At 37.6% G+C, this 23,424-nt stretch overlaps 1 protein-coding gene across 1 annotated transcript in view; it reads right to left on the bottom strand.

The window, feature by feature from the left end:
• Positions 1 to 5,370: 5,370 nt before the first annotated feature.
• TBX20 (T-box 20) overlaps positions 5,371 to 23,424 on the bottom strand; it is an 80,000-nt gene continuing 61,946 nt past the window's right edge. Inside the window, exons 7-8 of the mRNA XM_006887595.1 lie at positions 7,460 to 7,569; positions 5,371 to 5,711 (exon numbers count right to left, since the gene is read on the bottom strand). Of these exons, the coding sequence (XP_006887657.1) occupies positions 5,371 to 5,711; positions 7,460 to 7,569 (451 nt within the window). The remainder of the gene's footprint in view (positions 5,712 to 7,459; positions 7,570 to 23,424) is intronic.

Below are 23,424 nucleotides of genomic sequence, written 5' to 3'. Positions count from 1 at the left end.
CTCCTACCGTTCTTCTATTCTTAAGGAGTGCTTTGCTTATTCGGGGCTTTTTTCCATTCCATACGAAATTGGAGATTGCCTTTTCCATCTCGTTAAAGAATGGGATTGGTATTTCGTCTGACATATTTTGGACATGTTGTGAGGAGGGACCAGTCCTTGGAGAGGAACATCATGCTTGGGAGGGTGGAGGGACAGCGCAGGAGAGGAAGATTCTCTATGAGATGAATTGATTCAGTGACTAGGGTAATGGGTGAAGGTGTGTGGGACACAGTGAGATTGACACAGGATAGAGCAGGGTTTAGGGCTGTTGTTGTACATCGGGTCATTACGAGGGGCAGGCAACTCGACAGAACATAACAACAACCATCAAGGACGTTATTGGATCATTTGACACAACTTCCCCATAGATGGTACTATCATTATTAAATATTCTAAAGGTACAAACTCTACTGTGGTCATTTAACAGGGTCTTCTTGTTTTTAGGGAAAATATACTTTAAATTATTTAGGGATAGTAGAATATATAGAAGTTTAAATATTTGTATAAGTAAATTGTGGATATATTTTCTGTATGTAGATTTGTCTGTATGCATTGGCAGATGCAAAGTAAAGATAAAGCAAAGGGGCAAAGAATTAACAATTAGTGAACGTGTCTAAAGAATTTACAAGTTTCCTTCTTATATATTTGCAGCATTTGGAATCATTCCAGGTAAGAGTTTTTAAAAAGAAAAGTATTCAAGACCCTGAGAGGAGTAGATATATCAAACAGCAAATGTTTTGAAGACTATCATATAGGAGAAAGATAAAGATTTTGAGTCTAGCTAATGTTCCCTGTGTCAGCTTACTTGCTGTAACATCAACATGGCACATCTAAATGCTCATGGCTTGCATGAAAGACAGGAGTCTTGGGCAACACTTAGTGCCCTGACTAGTTGATTGCCCCCAAGTCAGCATCAACTCACAGCTGACCCTCGGAGAAAAGGCTGTCTTACCCACCCACCACCACCCCATCAGAGTTACTGATGGCTTCGAACAACTGGTCTTTTGGCTGGCAGATAAAACTCCTTACTGGACCACCAAACCTCCCTTACTGGACCACTAAACCTCCCTTAATTTAGTAAAAAGAGGTGCAAATGCTCTTGAGTTTTCAACAGGTAGAATCAATGAAAGGGCGATGGCATAAAAAATGAGCAATTAGAAGGACTTGAACTAAAGAGTAATGTATTTCCTAAAAGCTTTCAACGGCCATTGAAGACACAAAATGTTATTTAGTCAAACCAGTGTTATGGGTTTTGTGTGGTTCACCAGAAGCTAGTTGTGATCTTTTGCCCTTATTTAAACCTTCTCTTTTTGCAGGTGAGGAAATGGGTATCAAAACCACAAGGCAAAATGTGTAAGATAATGAAAGGTGTAAAAGGGTGTCAGTAGAGATCTCAATTCTAAGCTATTTTTAACAAAAGAAACAAATAGTCAGAGGTGTACTTCTGTACAATTTTGGGTAATATATAATTTTAAGCTGTTTACAAATAACATGTAATGCTTCAAATATTGCATAATGCTGATAATACATTTCTAGCAGAAATAAATATATTGCACTTAAAAAGAAACTTCATTAGTTGTTACTTCATGAATTAGGCTTATAACTTCTTTTTTCATAAAACATTTCCCATTCCCTTCCCCCCACCCCAGCACACACACTTTGTTAATGGTGACTGTTCTCACACAACTTGTTAAACAAATTGACACAGCAAACAAGAACTGTGAGAGCATTAAGAAAACCAAACCAAGATATCCAAATGTTATCCTTTAAGGAAAATAAAAGTTCTCCTAGGTTTCTGAAAAAACAAAACAAAAAACCCATCCCAAAGACAGTCAATTCATGAGAAGTAAAATACAACAATTTATATTTTTTTTGTCAAGATATATTAGAAGCTATTTCAACAAAATTTTGTGATCTCTTTTGTCCTTATTGCTGGGATACTTTAAGAGAAGGATGGGGTTGACATTACTTGGAGAAGAAACAAGGGCCAAAAAATACTTGTGGATTATATGCCTAATGAATATTTACAAATTAATTCTTAATTTAATCACATTCAAGAAGTATTGGGATATTTATTTCTGAAGTCTTTGGAGTTTGTAACCTTCCTTTTATTTTTTACAAAACTCCTTCCATTCTAAAGTAATATTAAAAAATGTTTTATAAAACCTATCATCTACCCAATCTCTTGTCAAATCACAAAAGTAGATCTCAATAAACTGTTCATTCCTTAGGGCTTGGTGAAGCGGGTCAAACAGGATGTCATTACTTTTAGATACTATAATGTGCTTATGACAACCCTGCATTTATACCAGATAACCTACAACTCATGCTTTTTATTATATAATTGACTTTACACTAATTATCTCATTCTTATAATTATTTTTCACAGAATAGGATTTGGAATTTAGATATTCATTTTCCAGTGAGTTAAATAAGAATCAGTAGCCAGGAAAAAGGGGAGGGGGGAAATCAAGAATGAACAGGAGGGTGAAAAAGAATAAACAGCCCGAATGATTCTTTCAACCTCAAAGAGGCCAGTTAAAAAAACCTTACAGTTGCCATTTAGTGTAACTCACGCTGACCCCACCTGTGGCAGGGAGAAGTGTCAGACTTTTGTGACTGACTTTATGGAATTAGCTTACCAGGATTTCACTATAAGGTGCCTCTGGGTAGACTCAAACCTCCATCTTTTCTGTAAGCAGTGAGTGTTCACTGTTTACACCAACAACAGACTCCCAGAGAGGTCCAGATGGGGTCAGTTTCTATCCATCCCCTAGTTTCTATGGTTCCAGCAACTCTAATTAGGTTCAACTCCATTTTACTTGTGCTTCTATTCACTTATTCAAATCATACCAAATACTTCAAAGACACATCCAACTAGAACAGTAGGTAGGATTTTGCAAGAGTATGCTCTGATATTTTAGTGGATGCTTTTCTCCAAGAACTATAGTAATTTTAGACTTATATTGCTTAACCACAAAATGAAATGATGAATACAGAGAACACTGATGCAAAATTGTATTTAGCAAAAGTACACAAACCTACTTTTGGACACACAGAACGGGAGAAATGTCAAAATAGTACAGCAGTAATCCTTTTGTTCTCTTTGGAAAGATAATTCAAACATGATTCACTTCAGTAGGCCAGTAATTTATCTAGGTATTAAGTAGCATTATGTAAAATAGCATCTTTTATTATTCTTGCTTAAGCAGCAATACTCTGTATTAAAAGGACCGCTGGCAACAGACCAACTATTAAATATGAAACCCTCAGCTGTATGGATATTTAGTTTACATATTGTTGCTGCTTTTGAAAAGTAATGCATGTTTGTGCTATGTTTGAAAACAAATGACCAATGGATAAGGAAGTAACATGAAGAAGTCAGAAATTAGCCTATGGAGTCTTCTGTTACAAGGTATAGAGATGCTTTGTTAGTGTAGCCCATCCATCTTCACAAATCCACTTTGAGATACTATGGAGAAAGTAAGTGCAAGGTCCAACAATGGCATCACATAGACAGGCTCTGTAATTGTGCTGTGTTTCACAGGTTGGAAACACCCAAAAGAAGGCATCTGATATGGTAAAACTTACCATAACTTACTAAAATAAAATCCTACTGGAGCCTGATATGGAGCCTTTCTCCTCAAATATGCATCTACTTTAAACAGTGGTATTTTCCATCTTTTTTTAAAAGCAGATTCAATATTTTTGCATATAAAGCAGAATAGAATGAATATTACATATAATAACGAAATTAAAAGAAGAGTTTTGGGGACTCTTCCTTCCTAAGAAGACAGATGATACCTTGTAACTGGTAGGCATATCTAAGTTAAAAGGCAAATTAATTTGATTGAGTCTCCATCATATAGTAATAAAATGTTATAGCAAAGTATCAGATATATTATCTCAATTATAAATGCTTAGATATAAGTTACTCAAAGAATATACAAATTACATATACCTAAAATACAACTAATTATTGTTATAAACATTAAACAAAGCTTGAAGAAGGTATCAGTTGAGAATAAAATGGAAAGATGCTTCAAATTTACAAATAAGCACTACCAATGTTGCAATGTTTCGGGGCATCCCTTACATGAAATTTCATGTTATGAACCTGGATTAACAGTAAAGACTCACTGAGGGTAAGAAAGAAAGAAAAAGAAAAAAAAGGACAAAGCAATTAAATGAACACAGCTTTTCATGAATTTAAAGGACATTGATATCTAGCAAATTGTGATGTAATAGCCTCATAACCAGGATTCACAAATTTGTCTCAGCTGGTGACAGCAAATAAGTAGCAACATTGTTCAGATTTACCAAAGATGCAGACAGAAAATTTGGCCCAGTGTATTTTAACACCCATAAGCACTTTCAAGTGAAAAAGAAGGGACCTTTGGTACCCATGACAGGGAAGTTCCTTCCAGAAGAAGGTAGTCATCTTTTTATTGCAGTTGTTCTTGAAGAAAAGCCTCACATAGCATCATGCACTCTAGGCTCCAGGTGTTCTTCAGTGAATGAGGAAGCAATGTTGTTTAGAATGCCAGCCCAGAAAAAGAAAACTTCAGCTTTACAATGTAACATATATAGGATCTTGCTTTACAATTTTCTGTGCAAGATTTTTCCTACAATAATGGCAACTATTTAGAGAATAAGGAAGAAAGAAGACTTTGAAAACTGAGCTTGTCAGATACTGGCCCCTCAACGTTACAAAAGAATTTTGTGAGGTAATTATAATCTATTCATCCACAGACCAGGATACATTAGCATTATTTCAGCTCCTTTCCCAGAAAACTAACACAAAGGAAAACTAAACATGCTTAGGCTATAGCACTACAAATATCCTTCTATTGCCTCTTATTTTCTACAGGAAGAGATTGACTTAAGTTAAACATTATGATCAGTATGTTATATAATATTGCCTCTGAAAAATTATCTTTACCGGTGGAAGCAGAAAGAAAACCTATACACATTGATTTTATACATTACTGCATCAACACAGCATTTTTTAACCACAAGGAAGAATACACATAAGGTTCGTCTGGCCTGCATTCTTGAACTTTCTGGGCAAGGTGATATCCTACCAGCAGCAAGGTTTGGCTGAATCATTACTGAGCCAAACAGCTGTCCCAGAGCTACAGATCAGTCTCAGTCTCTGGTGTATTTTCTCTGTGGAAGGTTTACTGTGAGTCCAGCTCTCCCCTTTAACAGATCCCATGTCCTTAGAGAGTCCCTGCTCTAACACCTCATATCCCGACCACTCAACCCTCTCCTATCCTTCTATACCCAGACTGCACATTCTGGGTCTGGACTCTCCTATTTCTGGAACAGTCATACAAATGGTGTCATCACAGCAGAGGAATGGCGCAGTCCTTGAATGGCAGCGTAGGGCCCCTGCTGAAAGTAGTGATGGTATCGGGGCATGTGGAATGAAGGGAATGTTGGGCCACTCCCTTGCATGGAGCTGGCAATGGCCGAAGGGGTCAGAGGCATCCCAAGTCGGCTATATGGAGGCAGAGAGCCCTGGATGGGATGAGGAATGGGTGTTGCTATAGATGCAGTGCTGGTACCAAGAGCAGTCAGGGACTGTGGATGCTGAAATCCAGGAAAACTTGTTGAAGATGATACCCAGGAGGTGAGAGACAAGTTATCAGAGGTTGTAAAGGCTGAGCCTGGAAAGAAAAACAACTCATCAGCATTGAGACTTAAATAGTAATCCATTTTCAAAATTGTTTAACATATTTATCATTTCAAAATGATGAACTTGTTAACCACTAAGCAAATCTATGTTTACAGATATTATTTGCATTACTATATAGAATATATCATTTACATATTGTATGAAGGGGAAAAGAGAGCATTGATGGATGGTGGAATTCCTGCCTTCCGTGCAAGAGACCTGGACTCAATTCTTGGTCAGTGCACCTCATTGCATAGCCACCCCCCATCTGTGAGTGGAGGTTTGCATGTTGCTATGATGCTGGAGAGGTTTCAGTAACATTCAGTCTAAGGAGGACCAAGATAAAAGAACTGGTGATTCACTATCGGAAAATTAGCCAATAAAAATCCCATTAACCACGGTGGTACAATCTATAACCAATCATGGAGAGGCTGCAGCATTTTATTCCACCATGTAGGGACAGCCAGCTAGCACCAGTAACATGGAAGAGACAATTAACTAAACAGAAAGATAACAAAGTCATTAGATGGCCTGTATACTCTACAAAAGGAGATAAACACTATGAGCTTGAGTGTAATGACCTGACTCCCTTTTTCTGACCTCTGTAGCATCTCCTCAAAGAAAGAGGGGAAAGCATCAACAGTGCTGGCTGATTTCCAAGGCCACAGTGAGAACCCACAGGGGATGTCTTAACCTGCAACATTTACAATTTACAAGACCTGACACAACATTTTCTGATTGTGTATCAGTGACTAGTTTGAATTTAGTTATAGCAAAGTCAGATGTTTTAGTTTAGAAGTGATGATGGTGCTATCCCATATTATTAACATTAATAAATGTGAAGGGCTCTCTTCCTACACACATTTCTGTTCCAAGGGCCGCATACTCCTCTGGCCATGTTTCTTGGGATTCTGTGCCTAGGTGGCAGAGGTTCCTGCTTGTGACTGTGACAGAAACTTTTTAGCATTCTCTCCTTCTCCCATGGGATGGGTCACCATTTTTACATAATGCCCTTCTCTAGGAGAATTCTCTTTCTGAAAATATTTTATTTTCATAGGGCCACTGTTGTAAAACAGGACTGACACTGGGGTTGAGGGAAGACAGAGAAGGAGGGGAGGAATGATGTATACTGCATTGAAACAGATGAGGGAAAGAACTGTTTAAAAGGGATATATGATTGGGTATTATTGTCATGACAGGAGTCAAAAATGAAGGAAGGCTGCACAGTGGAATGGACTTAGGGGGAGGGATTGAATAATAATGAAAGAGTTTTTCTTTTACTATTCAAGGAAAAGAGTGAATGGGGAGAGGGGGTGGGAAAGGAGAAAAGTACAACAATGAATGATTGGAAATCCTAAGTCTCTGTAAACTTTCATTAAAATTAATAAAAAAATTTTATTTTCACAAAATATTCCCTCATCTTCAGATTATAAAATGACGCTTTTGTAGTGAATCATGGACAACAAAGTACTAATCCCTTTTACTGGACAATAAAATAATCTTCAGGCTGCACAAATATTTAACTTTTTTCTAAAGAAAATAATAATAATAATAATAAATAATAATAACTATTGTGAGAGTCAGCCTCAGTGAGAATTTTCTCCTAACAAGGCTCACTAAATACTTTCTGGGTATGGCAATACAAACAACTAGGATTAGAAGTTTCAGCAACCTCCTGTTCTCCGTGTTCTTTTAGGTGTTCCTACTATCAGTACTTCCACAGCCAAGAAGCTGTCTTACCTCGACTTTGTGAGGTCTGACTCTCATCTCCCAGGATATCCTCCTCTCCATAGGTACGAATGGGTGAGCGGGCATAGGAATGCTTTTGGATCAGGCTTTCCACACTTTCCCTGTGTTAGAGAATGATATGTCATGAGTATGTTGTTGTTGTTGTGTACCATAGAGTTGGAACTGACCCATAGCTGACCCTCAGTGGGTAGGGTCAGTTAATTGCTGCTCCTGTGGAGCAGCTGGTGGACTTGAACCGCATACCTTCAGGATTGCAGAGCAGCTAACACCTGAAGACATAGAGAATCTTACTGATATTTTTCTAATTGGTAACAACATTTCTTTTCAGATACAAGTAACCACCCAAGGGAAAGAAGATATTAAAAATATGTCTGTTTATTCTATTGGAAACTCCTCAGCAACATGGGTTCAGGAGATAAAGGCAGGCAAACAGCTAAACAGGCAATCCTCTGAAATCCCAGAATACAACGGAGCAAAGAGCTTGATGGCAGAAAAAAAATAATAAGTGGATGAATTTGCTACAAGAATCGATAATGGAACTTTTCATTTATTTCATCAGGTAATGAATATAAAACAATCAACTGATACAAAATTTAGCCATTCATTATCTCATTATCAGAAGAAATGTTGGCCAAAGTTCAACATATTAGTAATATTTAAAAAAAAAAACAAACCCAAACCAAACAACTCAAGGTTCATTAACAAACCGAACAAATGTATATAGGATATAACAAAGCAGACAGATGAAATAATGGAGAATTTGGGACTTCTGTGTGTCATAGACATCCATATTTGTACCCATATTTGAAGATATTCTTACTCCCCATTCCTATAAAGCTTTGTTGTTGTTGTTGTTGTTGTTAAGTGCTGTCTAATAAAGTATGATATAGAGACTGTGAACAATTGATCTGATCTTTATACCATCTTTATTATCCTCAACACATTTGAGTCCATTGCTACAGATATTGTATTAATCCATCTTTGATTTTGTAATATACTTTATTTCTTCTTGCATGTTTTCTTCCCCTACCTCCAGCCCATCCCATGATGCACCACGTGTTCCAGATTGATCTTACACATAAAATGCATAATCATATATTCCTGTCAGACAGTTCTTCCTCTCATGTGTTCATTATCTATCCACTCTTTCCTCATTCTATCCCCATCTCCAATGCCTGTCCTATTAACAGTGGTGTTATGCAGTATTTTTCCTTTTGTGACTGAGACATTTCACTTAGCATAATGTACTCCAGACCCCTACGTGTTGTGTAATGTTTTATGAATTCATTACTTTTTAATGCTGTGTAGTATTCCGTTGTGTGAATGTACCATAGATTTTCTGTTCATTTGTTTATTGATGGGCACCTGGGTTGCTTCCAGCTCTTTGCTATTGTGAATAACTCAGCAATAAATGTAAGTGTGCACACATCTGTTTGAGTCATGGCTCTGGTTTCTTTAAGGTATATTCCCAGTAGTGGAATTGCTGGGTCAAGTAGGATTTCTATTTCCAACTTTTGGAGGAAGCCCCAGATCACTGTCCATAGTGGTTTTATGATTTTGCCTTCCCATCAGAAGTGAATAAGAGTTTCAATCTCTCCACAACCTTGCTATCATTTGTCATTTGTTCAGTCCATCTTGGTGAGAGTCTTCTTCTCCTTCGCTGACCCTCCACCTTTCTAAGTATGATGTCCATTTCCAAAGAAAAGCCTCTCCTAACAACAGGTCTAAAATGTAAGAAGTTATAACATCTTTGCCTCCAATGAACACTCAGCTGTGTCAGAAAGTCTCAAATTCTCCATTACCTCAACTATCCATGTTGTTTTATCATAGCCTGTATGCATTTTCTATGCTTGTTAACGAATGATGATTTGCATTATTTGTTTTTATTTAAAAAAATGATTATATTTATTTAAGTTTCTGGATAATTTAGTAATTTTAAATACTTTACCAAAAGCCCAAACAATATCAACAGCAACTGTACACGTGGATCTCATCTGATAGAGAAAACAGGAATTAGTTTACTATATCTGTGGAAAGAGATTTTGATGAATCTCAGTATCAGTAGTCAAAACAAGGCCAGGGGTTGCTATAGAGTAGACCATCAACTACTCACATGCAAGATCAAATTGAAGGTGAAGAAAATGAAAATAAGTCCATGAGAACTAAAATATGTCCTTGAGAGTATCCCAAGAGAATTTAACATTCGTATTAAAAATAGATTTGACACACTGAACACTAATGTGTTCACCAGATGAGTTATGAAATGACTTCATCCATGAAGAAAGTAGAAGGCTATTACAAAGATGGGGAAGAAATAAAAGACCAAAATGAATGTCAGAAAAAACTGACATTTGCATTGAAATGAAAAGAAACCAAACCAAAAAATTTCAAATTGCACCTCTAGAAGACAAAGTATCATAATAAAATGTGCAAGGATCTGAAGTAAGAAAACTCCAGGGAAGAACATGTTTAGCATTTTTAAACTGAAGAACAAATTCAAACCAGAGTTGCAACACTGAAGGAATCTATGGGCAAAATTTTGAATGATCCAAGAAGCCTCAAAAGAAAATGGAAGGAATACACAAAGTCACTGTACTAAAGGAATAACTGAGGCTATTTCAGGAAGTAGCATATGATCAAAAGCCAACTGTATTGAAGGAAGGAGTCCAAGCTGCACTGTAGGCAGTGGAAAAATAAGGCACCAAGAACTGATGGAATAGCAATTGCGGAGTTTTCAGAAACAGATGAAACCATAAGCATGCTCACCAAAAGTATGGAAGACAGCAACACGACCTACTGACTGGAAGAAGTTCATATTAATTCCTATTCTCCATAAAAGAGATCCAAGAGATTGTGGAAATTATCAAATACTATCATTAATATCACACACAAGTAAAATCTTACAGAAGATTATTTAATAATGGCTGAAACATTTACAGGGAACTGCCAAAAATAAAACAGTTTATTAATTATACAAAGGCATTTGACTGTGTAGAACTTAACAAATTATGACTAAAATTGTGTTCACATGAAAGCTACAGGAAGCAATTGTGGATGGCCTGTCCTGCTTTGTAATCTTTCTTAACCTGGGAGATTCTGCTGATATTTGAAATAACAATGGCATAGTTTCCAGGGTCACTATGAGTCAGAGACAACTCAATGTCACCACCTAAAGAGAAAAAAACCAAAACAACTCATCACCACATATAGTAAAACTTACTGGTATCAGGCAAAATCTACATCCAATGAATTGGTGTATAATGGTTTAAAAAAATAAGGTCATCTACATTTATTGAAATAAAGTTATCTCTAAGATACAATAATGGAACATGACAACAACAGAAATATACATAGCATATTTTCATTTGGAATTTTTTTTTAAAGACTATATATAGCTGGTAGCCTAGTGGCAAGAAGTTGGGCTGCAATCCTGTGCAATTAACTGCCTGTGAAAACCTACCAGATGGACAGCTACTGTGGAGTACATGATCCAACAAAAGCATATCATACACATAGGCACAAACTGGATAGCGTTTTACACATAGATAGATTAAGGCCAGATTTCAATATTGGCCTTAGTTCCACATGGCTTCCATGACCATGGCCCACAGTCACTGCTGGGTTTTTGTTCTGCACATACCACAGTCATTGCATATATATTCCTCTCATGCCACAGAGGAAGAACCCTTTCTTCGTCAGAAGAAACATGTATAGAAATGGGGTTGGCCAGGCATCAAATGGTAAACAGATGCACAGAGAAAAGACAAAATTTATAGTATACCCAGAACGTGGAGGAAGGCTTCTCCAGAAGGAGAAGAAATTGAAAAAGAAACTCAATTCCCAGCCTCCATTATCGAGAAATGGCCTACCCAACGCTTTTGATTAAGCAGTCCAGGTGGAGGTGAGAAGATGAATGATAGATCAATTTTCCATTTCCCAACAGTAATATTTACAGAATTACAGACATGCAAAATGATGTCTGCAAGGCCTAGCTCTATGGAGTGTAACTAGGAGCAGTAGTTCTTAAACTTTCTATCCATTTGAACTATCTGGTTTTCTTTTAAAAAACAAATAACAACAACAAAAACCACAAAAAGGTACAAGGAGGTATAATTAACAAACAATAAAATGGCACATATTTAAAATGGACAATATGGTAAACTCAATATACATACATACTAGTGAAACCAGTATTTTCCTTGCATGCGATGTTAATGATATTGTTCAATAGTTTCCACACTCTGCTGGATCGCCTTTCTTGGGAAAGACAGCTGTCCTTCAAATTTCTTGGCACAGACTGATGAGTGCACCCAAGGCTGTATCTCTTAATTGAAACAAGTCAATTGGCATCCCATTGATTCCTGGGGCCTTATTTTTGCCAGTGCCTTCAATGCTGCTTCCACTTCCTCCTTTATTACCACTGGCTCCTGCTCATATGAAAATTTTCAGTGTCAACCAGTTCTTTTTGGTACAGTAATTCTGTGTATTCCTTACATCTTCTTTTGATGCTTTCTGGGTCATTCAATATCTTTCTCACGGCATCTTTCAATACTGCAACTCAAGTTTGTTTGTTTGTTGTTGTTGTTTTAAATTTTATTTTATTATTTTGTGTGTGTACTGTCAAATCGGATCTGACTGGTACAGGAGGAGATTGCCCTTCCTTCTCTGGCAGAGCATCTGGTGGATTCGAACTGCATATCTCTGGGATTGCAGTGTAGCTTCTTGCCATTAGGCCACGAGAGCTCCCTGCAACTCAAGTTTTACATTTGTTTTTTCAGTTCTCTCAGCTTGAGAAATGCAGAGTGAGTTGTTTCCTTTTTATTTTCTAATTCCAGCTCTCTACACATTCTATTATAATACTTTGTTCTCTTGAGCTGCCCTTTGAAATCTTCTGTTCTATTCTTTTACACGCTTCTTCAGAATGTATTCACTTTGGTTTGGCTTCTTAATGGTCTAGTGTAATTTTAGAATATCTTCTGACACCCATGTCATTTTTTTCTTTCTCCTCTGTTTTTCAAATGACTTTTTGCTTTCTTGATGGATGATATCCTTGATATCTTCCCATGATTCATCTGGTTTTTGATCATTGGTGTTCAGTGCCTCAAACCTATTCCTAAGAAGATCTTGAAATTCAGAGAGAATAGATTCAAAATCTTATCTTGGTTATTGTGGACTTCTATTTTCTTCAGTCTCAATTTGAATTTATATGTGAATAACTGATAGTCTAACCCACCTCTAACCTAGTTTTGACTGCTGATATTGAGCTTCTCCAATGATTTATGCCACAGATGTAGTCAATTTGATTCCTATGCAACCCATCAAGTGAGATTCATGTGTAAAGTCAATGGTTATATCTTTTAAAAGAGGTATCTGCAATGACTAAATCATTGAAAGTCATTAAAAAATGGATAGAAGAGCACACAGATAGAGAATTGCCAGAAGTTAAAGCAGGATTTAGAAGAGGCCATGGCATCTGAGATATTACTGGGGATGCCAGATGGATCCTGGATGAAAGTATAGAATATCAGAAAAATGTCTATTTGTGTTTTATTGTCTATGCAAAGGCATTTGAGTGTATGGATAATAGCAAGTTGTGGCTGACACTGAGAAGAATGGGAGCTCCAGAGCACTTAATGGTGTCCTTGTGGAACTTACACCTGGACCAGGAGGCTGTTGTGCCAACAGAAGAGGGAACACTGTATGGCTTAAAATTAAGAAGGGAGAGTGTCAGGGGAGCTCTGGTGGCTGAGTGGCAAGAAGCTGTAATGCAATTCCAAAGGTACATGGTTCAAATCCACCAGATGCTCTGCTGGAGAAGGAGGGGCAATCTCCTCCTGTGCTAGACAGATCTGATTCAATGGAAAAAAAGGAGTGGCTGGAAAGGAGTGTCTCAGGGTTGTATTCTCTCCATATCTATTCAGTTGTATACTGAGCAAATTATTCAAGAAGCTGGACTCTGTGAAGAGGAATGTGGCATCAGGATCAGAGAGAGACTTATCAATAACCTGCTTTATGCAGATGACACAACCTTGCTTACTGAAAGTGAGGAAGACTTGAAGCACTCGTTGTAGAAGACCACAGAATGTCCTCCTCAATATGGATTGAATCTCAGTATTAAGAAAACAAAAATTCTTACCACTGGGCTGGCAATATCATGATGGTTGGAGAAGAGATTGAAACCATCAACAACTATATCTTGCCTTGCTCTGTAATCACCACCCTTGGTACCAGCAGTCAGGAAGTCAGCAGATAATATTGTACTGGGAAAGTATAATGGGATCTCTCCAAATTATTGAGGAGTAATGATGTCAGTTTGAGGACTGAGGTGTGTCTGATTCAGGCCATACTCCTGGTTACTTGCTATGCATTCGAGAGCTGGACAATGAATAGGGATGATAGAAGAAGAATTGATGCCTTTGAGCTATAGTACTGGAGAAGAACACTGAATATCCCATGGCCTGCCAAAAGAACAGGCAAATATGTCTTGTACAGGATGCATCCAGAGTGCTCTATGGAGGCAAGGATGATGAAGCTTTACCTCACATACTTCGGGTATGATGCTAGGAGGAGCTATTCCTTGGAGAGGGACATTATGCTGGGACGGGTGGAGGGAAGCGAAGGAGAGAAAGACCCTCAACCAGGTAGACTGACATGGTGAATGCCACAATGGGTAAGATGGCACAGAATAGGAGATGGTTCAGATCTGTTATTCATAGGGTTGCAAATGAGTTATACTCAACTCGATGGCACCTAATAACAACAGTTAAACCATTACTACAAGCAAAAGAAATATATCCAAATTACTTGGTGTCCATTTCATTTTTCATAAAAAAAATCTTGATTTCCACTTCAAAACAGATAGCTTACATTTTCTGGAAATTTTTAATTATAGCTTTAGTATCTTTTTTCATTTGGATACAATTATATTGAGACTCATCTATACTGTAATATGTATAATAACTCATTCCTTCACACTCTAAGTAGAATTCCTATATTACGGATCTATTGTAGTTAATCTATTCACCTACTGATGGTTATTGTAATTGTTTCCAGTTTGAGGTTGTTCTATAAAAAATCTCATAAAATAAAGCTCCTCAAAAAATTCATGTATCTGTATGTATACAAGTATGGATAATGATCTATTTTCAAATTCCTTCTTCTGTATTATTAATATTTTATGTTAATTTTAATGCCATTACCATATTGCTATAATCACTGTGTTGTTGTTAAGTGCCGTCGAGTCGTAGGCAACTCATAGCAACCCTATGAACAAAAGTCCTAGACTCTTGTGTGACTTTTATTCTTTCTCCAGGTTCATAGGGTTTCTGAAGGGAAGCTAATTTTTTTGAGATTCTTTCTGTACCCTATCTTTGGTTTTCTTTTCCAAAGTTCTTTTGATTAGTCTAGTTCTTTTTAACTTGCATATATAATTTAGAATTGTTGCAAAGCATGGCGTAAGATCATAAGAGACAAATGGGGTCTTAGCCTATAGACTAAATAGACTGGCAAATACAGCCAGAAAATGGCAAACACAGCACAATCAGGAGAGGATAAATATCAATGAATGAGACCTTCTGAAGATTAAGTCCCTGCATGCATCAAAAACTTTTCCCAAGAATGTGGGGGAAAAAAATCCATAACCAAAACCAACAACCCTACTGACTGGTTAAAAAATATTTGGCAATGCCATTTTAGACAAAGGTTTTATAGTGAAAGTTTACAGAATTGTGCAGGGCCTCCACAAGAAAAAGACTGTTAACACATTACAAAATGGGCAAAAGACATAGACTTTACACAGAGGAAGATGTTCGGATGGCAAACAGACGCATGAAAAGTTGCTCTAAATTACTGGCAATAAGAGAGATGCAAATCAAAACCACAATGAAATATTATCTCACCCCAGTAGCAAAATGTATGAAGACAGCAAGCAATAAATGTTGTATCAGATGTAGACAAATTGGAACTCTCATACACACAGAGTTGTGATTGTAAAATGGTACACCCACTCTGGAAGGCAGTGTGGCATTTCCTCAAAAAGCTGTACATAGAAATTCCTTATGACCCAGCTATTCCACTGCTAGGAATATACTTTGAGGAAAATAGAACTGAGACACAAATGGAGATTTATGCACAAATATTCTTAGCAGCATTATTTACAACGGAAACACAATGGAAACAGCCCAAACATCCATCAATAACAAATGAATTGAGAAACTGTGGCACATTCACACAATGGACTACTATGCAACACTCAGGAGCAACTATTTAAAAAAAAAATCACATGGGAGAGACCCAAGTGCATTATACTGAGTGAATTAAATCAATTTCATAAGGGTAAATATTGCATAAGACCATTATTGTACATATGGAAGCTTAACTAGCAAAATGTGTTGAAAACTACAAAGTGGGAAGGGGGAGTGCTGGTAGGAGAGGGGAAATAACGGGGTTACAGGGTTTGGTGGGTGGAGTGAAGGGTGAAGGAAATAGGAAAGATCCAGTGGGGACATTAGAAGGCTGGATAATAATGGACCTAGATCGATGGTGATTAATTTTATAAAATGCAATATATGGGAATGTTTGTATGAAACATAATGTGAATGAAGGAATGTGTGAAACATACTGAATACAAATGAAACACAATGTATAGGAATTCTATATGCAAACGAATATAAAAAAATTTTTAAGAGGAAAAGAAATTTAAAAAGGGAAAAACTCCTACCATGAGGTCACAAGTCATGTGACTGCTGCAAAAAAAAAAAAAATTAAAAAGCCAAACCAAAAAAATAGCAAAAAACCAAACACAACAACAACTCAACCAACACCAAACAATTACAACAAACAACCCATTATGAGACTATGATAATCTATCAGTGAATAAAAGCAAAAATTGTTGCTCTAACATTGGTAGTTTGGTCACCTGTTATAATGATAGATAATTTTGTTAATCATATTAAGTTTTATAAAAGTAAAGAATTCCAGAATCACTGTGGTATGCTATCATAAACTTTACAATCATTCATTATGATGATGAATGGACCAATGAGTAAGCAGTTCGTCTCTTGTTGTTATTATGTGCCGTCGAGTCACTTGCGACTCATAGCGACCCTATGTACAACAGCCCTAAACTCTGCTCTGTGCTGTGCCAACCGCACCGTCTCCGATACACCCATCCCGATTATCCCAGTCACTGAGTCAATCAACCTCATAGAGGGCCTTTCTCTCCTGCACTGTCCCTCCACCCTACCAAGCATGATGTCCCTCTCCAAGGACCGGTCCTTCCTTACAACATGTCCGAAGTATGTTAGACGAAGCCTCAGAATCCTTGCCTCCAAGGAGCCACCCGGTTTAACCCTTTGCAGGATGAATCTGTTTTCCTAGCAGTCCATGGTACCCTAAATACTCTTCTCCAACACCAAAGCTCAAAAGCATCACTTCTCCTTCTATCCTCCTTGGTCATTGTTCAACTCTCTGATGCATAACAAGTGATTGCAAAGACCATGGCCTGTATCAGACGCACCTTAATCTCCAGAGAGACACCACTGCTCTTCAGTACTTTGGAGAGGTCCCTAACAGCATACTTTCCCATGGCAATATGTCTTTTAATTTCTTGGCTACTGGTGCCAAGAGTGTTGACTGTGGAGTCAAGCAGACTAAAGCTGTGAACAATCTCAGTCTCTTCACCATCCATCCTGAGGCTGCCAATTGGGCCAGTGGTGAGAATCTTTGTCTTCTTGACATTCAGCCTCAATCCATATTGGAGGCTGCAGTCCTTGACCCTCTGAAGCAAGCGCTTCAGGTCTTCCTCAGTTAATTTTTAAAAATCTTTTTCCTATTGTGTATCAAATCAAATCCAACTGGCACAGGAGGAGATTGCCCCTCCTTCTCCAGCAGAGCATCTGGTGAATTTGAACATGCACCTTCATGTTTGTAGCACAGCCTCTTGCCACTAGGCCACCAGAGCTCCCTTCATCTAGAATAATTTTTAATTTCTGGTTTTGTTACTTTCTAAACCTGTCTTTATTTGTAAACTGCAAAGCGTAACTACCTTACAAGAAAGATTTATGGGGCAGTGGAGTACTTACTGAGTGTCTAATATGAAATAGACACTGTCCTAGGAGTTACAGAGAGTAATAAGCAAGTATATTGCATCTGTACTTGATGAGAAAGAGATGTGAAGGGAAGAAAGAAAGAAAGACTGAAAAAGAGAATGAAATAAGAAAAGACATAGTATAATGAAAATAAATTCCTAGGTGAAATTAAGAAAGAGAATAGGGATAAGAACTGTGACACAATGCACAAGAATTGCTTACAATAGGGTGTATCACACAGGAGGTAATAAACATCAATGCCCTGTAAAGGTCTCTCTAAAACAGGCAAGCTATTTTGCTCTGTAAATTTACTCTTCCCTCTAATCTACTGTTTGACTAATCTCAGTTCAAACCCCATAACATTCTCACTAAAGGCAAGGATGAATTTAACAAGAAAGTGATTTGCACTTCTTTTATAAAATTGTATCTATCATAGAAGATTTTGAAGTCCATTTTACTCTTTTAGAGTGTAAACTATTTCAGAGGGGGTAAATATATCCTAAACCCAGCTCTACAAGCAGATTTGATGTGTCCTTTGAGTTAGTTAACTTGTTGAGGGGAAAAACATCATTCACTGACAGGCATCAGTGGATATATTACATGCAGAAGTCAGCGTGAAAGGATAATTGGACTTGACATAGGTCCCAATTAATCAATTTTGTAGCTGCAGTCTATTTTAATCAATATACTCCCCACACTGGTAATGATGCAATTATGAAGAACTCCACTAACTACAATACTGAAGGAGTTTGTCTTTTTAGGCACTCTGGTTCATTAAAAAGAAGTTCAGAGCTGAGAATTCCTCATAAAATATCAACTATAACATGCATTCACATTATTGTTGATTGCTGCTAATGTCCTCTACATTTAAACCAAAGGTTATATTGTTACTACTTCAAAAAGATAGACCATTATTTATTCTTTGTATAGTTACAAATGAATGGCCATTATTGGGTCCAGATTATGTATAGTGATTTTCCAAAGGGTCTTCCGTTTCGCATACTTATGCACAGAAGTTGCGAAATCCAAACATTTACATTCACAGAAGACGAGCATAGTGTTCACATTTTAAAAGGGATTTCTATCATTTAAACATCTTTCACATACACACAAGAAGAATCATTTTCTAAATAATATGATGAATCACTACTTTATGAAACATTTTGCTTTCCTATAAGACATCCATTACACTAATTTTGTCCTTGGTAGATCACTGGTATCATTACTTATGCTAGTCTCTAGGAGGGGAAAAAGGGATTTTATCAAAGTGATTTACTTGTGTCAGGCCTGGAAGTGAATGGAAAGCAATGGCAGTTCTTACATAAAGGATACAGTAATTGAATTATTGTCTCTTAAGTGATTGAAAACACTGGTGCATATCAGAGTCATCTCCTCAAGAGAAGAAACAAAGAATAGACAGCCCATGTTGCTTATGTCTAATTCCTCTCTAACCAAATGAAAGTGCGAAGAATCTGTTCAGCTTGGAAGCCTACTGGTGAGGATTCCTAAAATGTTGTGCCTTGAAAAATGAGAGATGACTCAACTAGTAGGCAGCATCTAGTAATGTTTATATCTGTTCTATTCCAAAGCAACAACCATCATTTTAGTAGGCTTACTTTTGTAGTTAATTGATAAGTCAAACAGGTACCATTATTGAAAGTTGATGCTTCTAATATTTAATATGAAATAATTTTTCTATATACAAAGAATACTATTATCTTAAATGATCTTTAAAAAAATCACTTCTGGATACTTTAAAATTATCTCAATTCTAGCAATATAGCAGAGGTACTATCACAGCCAGGAGATAGGCAAGATAGAAGAAAACCATTATGGTGCTCTGTCAAAATATTAAGAGCAACTCCTTAAATAAGTTTATGTTTAACCCATTGCCACTGAATGGAACCTACTCAAATCTGACCCACCATTGATTTGGTTTCTGAGGCTGTGCATTGATGGGAGAAAATTGTCCAGATTTCTTCCAAGATAGATTTAAGTAGATTTTTTTTAACCAGAAGAGAGGAGTGGCCTTTGGCTTAGCAGTGCTATGGAACAGATCACCAGAGGCTTATATGTTAATAGGTTTAGAAAATAATACATTCAAACAGGACTGGCACTCTGTTCAAACCAAAGTATTTTATCAGTATCATAACTGACTGCCTGTCTTAATTATCTATTACTGCTGTAACAGAAATACCACTGGTGGATGGTTCTAACAAACAAATTTATTTTACGATTTAAGAAGCCATACATCTAAGGTCAGGTTGCTGGTTCTAGGAAAAGGCTTTCTCTGTGAGGATCAAAGTTCCTGTCCCTTCAACTTCTGTTTCCTAGCATATTAGAGATCTCAATGTGGTGTGCCCTCCATCTTCCTCTGACCTTTTCCTGGTTTTCTTAATCTGTTCTATATCTTCTGAGAGTTTGACTTGAGACACACTGTACATTAGTCTTCCCTCATTAACACAGCAGACAGCCTATTTCTAAATGAAATTGTAAGAACAAGAAGAGGTTCAAATTGGTGACACTTATTTTGGGGACACATAATTAAATCCATAATATTGTCCTTCTTATGACTCTGAAACAAAGTGCAGTTTGCTCAAGCTCAAAAACCAAAACCTTAAATTTCCTCCCCTATTGTCCTTTGTATCAAATGTGAATAATTTTACTAGATTAATTATAATTACATACTTAACTGTAATTGTCTCTACTTTCAAACTGTAAGCTCTTGGACAAGGCAAAAACAATGTTTTCTTTTCTTTTCTTGATCCAGGAAGTGGTTCTCAGGTTTCCATGAGCAATCATAACTACGAGGATGGGCAGTTAAACCACAGATTACTGGTCCTTACCCTAGATTCCTGATTCCACATGTCTGAGGTATGGCCTGAGAATGAGATTCCTGGTGTGTTCCTAGGTGGTGCTGATGCAGGAGCTCACACTTTGAGAACCTCTAGTTTGTTGGTTCAAGGAGGTCTGGTGGCCTACTGGCAAGAAGCTGCACTACCATCCCAAAGGCACACAGTTCATATTTACCAGCTGCTCCATAGAAGAAGGGTGGACAATTTCCTCCCCTGTGATTAACTGCCTCTGAAAACCTGCTGGATGGCCAACTATGGGTTGCTTACGATTCCATGGTTAACAACAAGTCTAGTGGTCAAGAGCCTGGAAGCAGCAGCTGGTTCACTTAAACATGAATCCTAGCTCTACCTAATGCTAGTCGTATGCTTATAAGTGAGTTAGTCCACTCCTCCAAGCCTTATTTTTCTCACCTATGAAGAGGGAGCACTGTGGGAGAAGGTTGGGCAAACTCCTCCCATGTGACTTATGCCCCTGAAAATCTGCTGGAGGGTCAGCTATGACTCAGTTCCAACTTAATAGCATACAGCAGCAACAACAACAATAATATTATCTGGTTCTTAGGGTTGTTATTATTCATATTATATCAGAGACATAGAGAATTTATATTAGTGTTTATGTAATTATCAAAATTAAATTATCGTTCTTTTCATTACTATAAGAAACCATGTAATAAGGGCTGGTTAAATAATCATAATCACTTTAGATACATGAAACTGAGACTTCCAGTGACTATAATGTACCATGCTTCACTTAAACAATTCTGTGACACGCAAAAGACCTCTGAGTCAGAACTTGAAGACAGCCTTCTTTTTCTGGGTCTCACAAGTTTCCCATCACTCACATGGTACAGACTTTTCTATCACACTCTGTTGTTGCTGTTGTTGTTAAATGCCGTCAGTCGTAAACAACTCATAGCGACCCTATGAAGGGAAGACCTGAACTTGCATAACTCTCTCTGGTTGTTTCTCCATGTTCATAGAGTTTCCGGAGGCAAGCCATTTTGGAAGTGGATGCCACTCTTACTCTAGCCACTGGAAATATTTTAGTTTTCCCTCTCTGACAGGTTTCAACTTTACACAGGTTCCAGTTTTTGCAGTTTTTACTGTATATTTCAGTTCAAAAATTAAACCATAAGTATAATTTTTCATTTAAATTCTAAGGTTCTCTTCTAACACAGAATTAGGGAAACTTTTATGGGGAAAATATTAAATCCATTAAGAACAAATCTAACTTTTGCTGTTATGTGCCATCAAGTTGCCTGCAACTCATAGTGACCCTATGTACAACAGCCCTAAACCCTGCTCTATCCTGTGCCAATCTTATTGTCTCTGACACACCTACCCCCATTACCCCAGTCACTGAATCAATGCATCTCAAAGAGGGTCTTCCTCTCCTGCACCGTCCCTCCACTATCCCAAGCACGATATACTTCTCCAAGAACTGGTCCCTCCTTTGCGACATGCCCAAAGTATGTCAGACAAAGCTTCAGAATTCTTGGCTCCAAGGAGTAGCCCAGTTTTACCTTCTCTAGGATGTATGTTCATTTTCTTAGCAGTCCATGGTATATTCAATACTCTTCTCCAATACCACAGCTCAAAGGCATCAATTCTCCTTCTATCCTTCCTAGTCATTGTCCAGCTCTCTGATGCATAACAAGTGATTGCAAAGATCCTGTCCTGTATCAGGTGCACCTTAGTCTCCAGAGTGACACCATTGCTGTTCAGTACTTTGGAGAGGTCCGTAATAGCAGGCTTTCCCATGGCAATACGTCTTTTAAATTCATGGCTGCTGGTGCCAAGCAAACTGAAGCTGTGGAGCCAAGCAAACTGAAGCTGTTAACAATTTCAATCTCTTTACCATCCATCCTGATGCTGCCACTTGGCCCAGTGGTGAGAATCTTTGTGTTCTTGACATTGAGCCTCAATCCATACTGAAGGCTGCAGTCCTTGACCCTCTGCAGCAAGCGCTTCAGGTTCTCCTCAGTTTCAGCAAGCAGGGTTGTGTCATCTGCATAACAGACTGCTGACGAATCTTCAACAAATCCTGATGCCACATTTCTCTTCATATAGCCCAGCCTCCTGGATAATCCGTTCTGCACACAGGTTGAAAAGTTATGGAGATAGGACACATCCCTGGCATACAGCCTTCCCAATTTTGAACCATGCAGTATTTCCTTGCTCTGTTCTGACAACTGCTTCTTGGTCCAAGTATAGCTTTCGTATAAGCACAATCCAGTGTTCTGGGATTCCCACTCTTCTCAGAGTCAGCACAGTTTGTTATGATCCACACAGTCAAAATGTGCCTTTGCATAATGAATGAAACACTGACATTCCTCGGGTATTCCCTGCTTTCAGCCAAGATTCATCTAACATTAGGTACAATATCCCTAGTATCACAACTTCTAAACACAGCCTAGACTTCTGGAAGTTCTCTGTTGATGTGCTGTTCCAGCCATTTTTGGATAATCTTCAGCAAAATCTTGCTTGCATGTGATATCAATGATATTGTTTGATAATTTTCACACTTTCGGGATTGCAGTGCAGCTTCTTGCTATTAGACCACCAGAGCTCCCAAATCTAACTTGCAAGAAATGAAATATTTCAAGTTGCTTGTCAATTTTTCATATTTGTATCTTATACTGGGTCTTTGTAAATAACTCCTTGTTACAATATTTTTCTTGAGATTTATACAGATATCTACAACCAGGAGAAAAAAAATAGATGAATGGGACCTTCTAAGAATCAGATCCCTATGCACATCCAAAATCTTCTCTAACAGTGTAAAAAGGGAAGCCACAGACTAGGAGAAAGTATTTGGGAATGACATATCAGATAAAGGACTTATATCTAGAATTTATAAACTACTTGAGCACCACAACAAGACAAAGGTAAATAATCCAATTGAAAAATGGACACAGGATATGAACAGACACTTCACCAAAGAAGACATTCAGATGGCCAACAAGCACATGAAGAAATGTTCAAAATCCCTAGCTCTAAGAGAGATGCAAAT

The sequence above is a fragment of the Elephantulus edwardii genome, unplaced genomic scaffold, assembly GCF_000299155.1.
Source record: "Elephantulus edwardii isolate Elephantulus edwardi_28Jun2011 unplaced genomic scaffold, EleEdw1.0 scaffold00059, whole genome shotgun sequence".
Taxonomy (NCBI): domain Eukaryota; kingdom Metazoa; phylum Chordata; class Mammalia; order Macroscelidea; family Macroscelididae; genus Elephantulus; species Elephantulus edwardii.
This window is presented reverse-complemented; position numbering and strand designations above follow the sequence as displayed.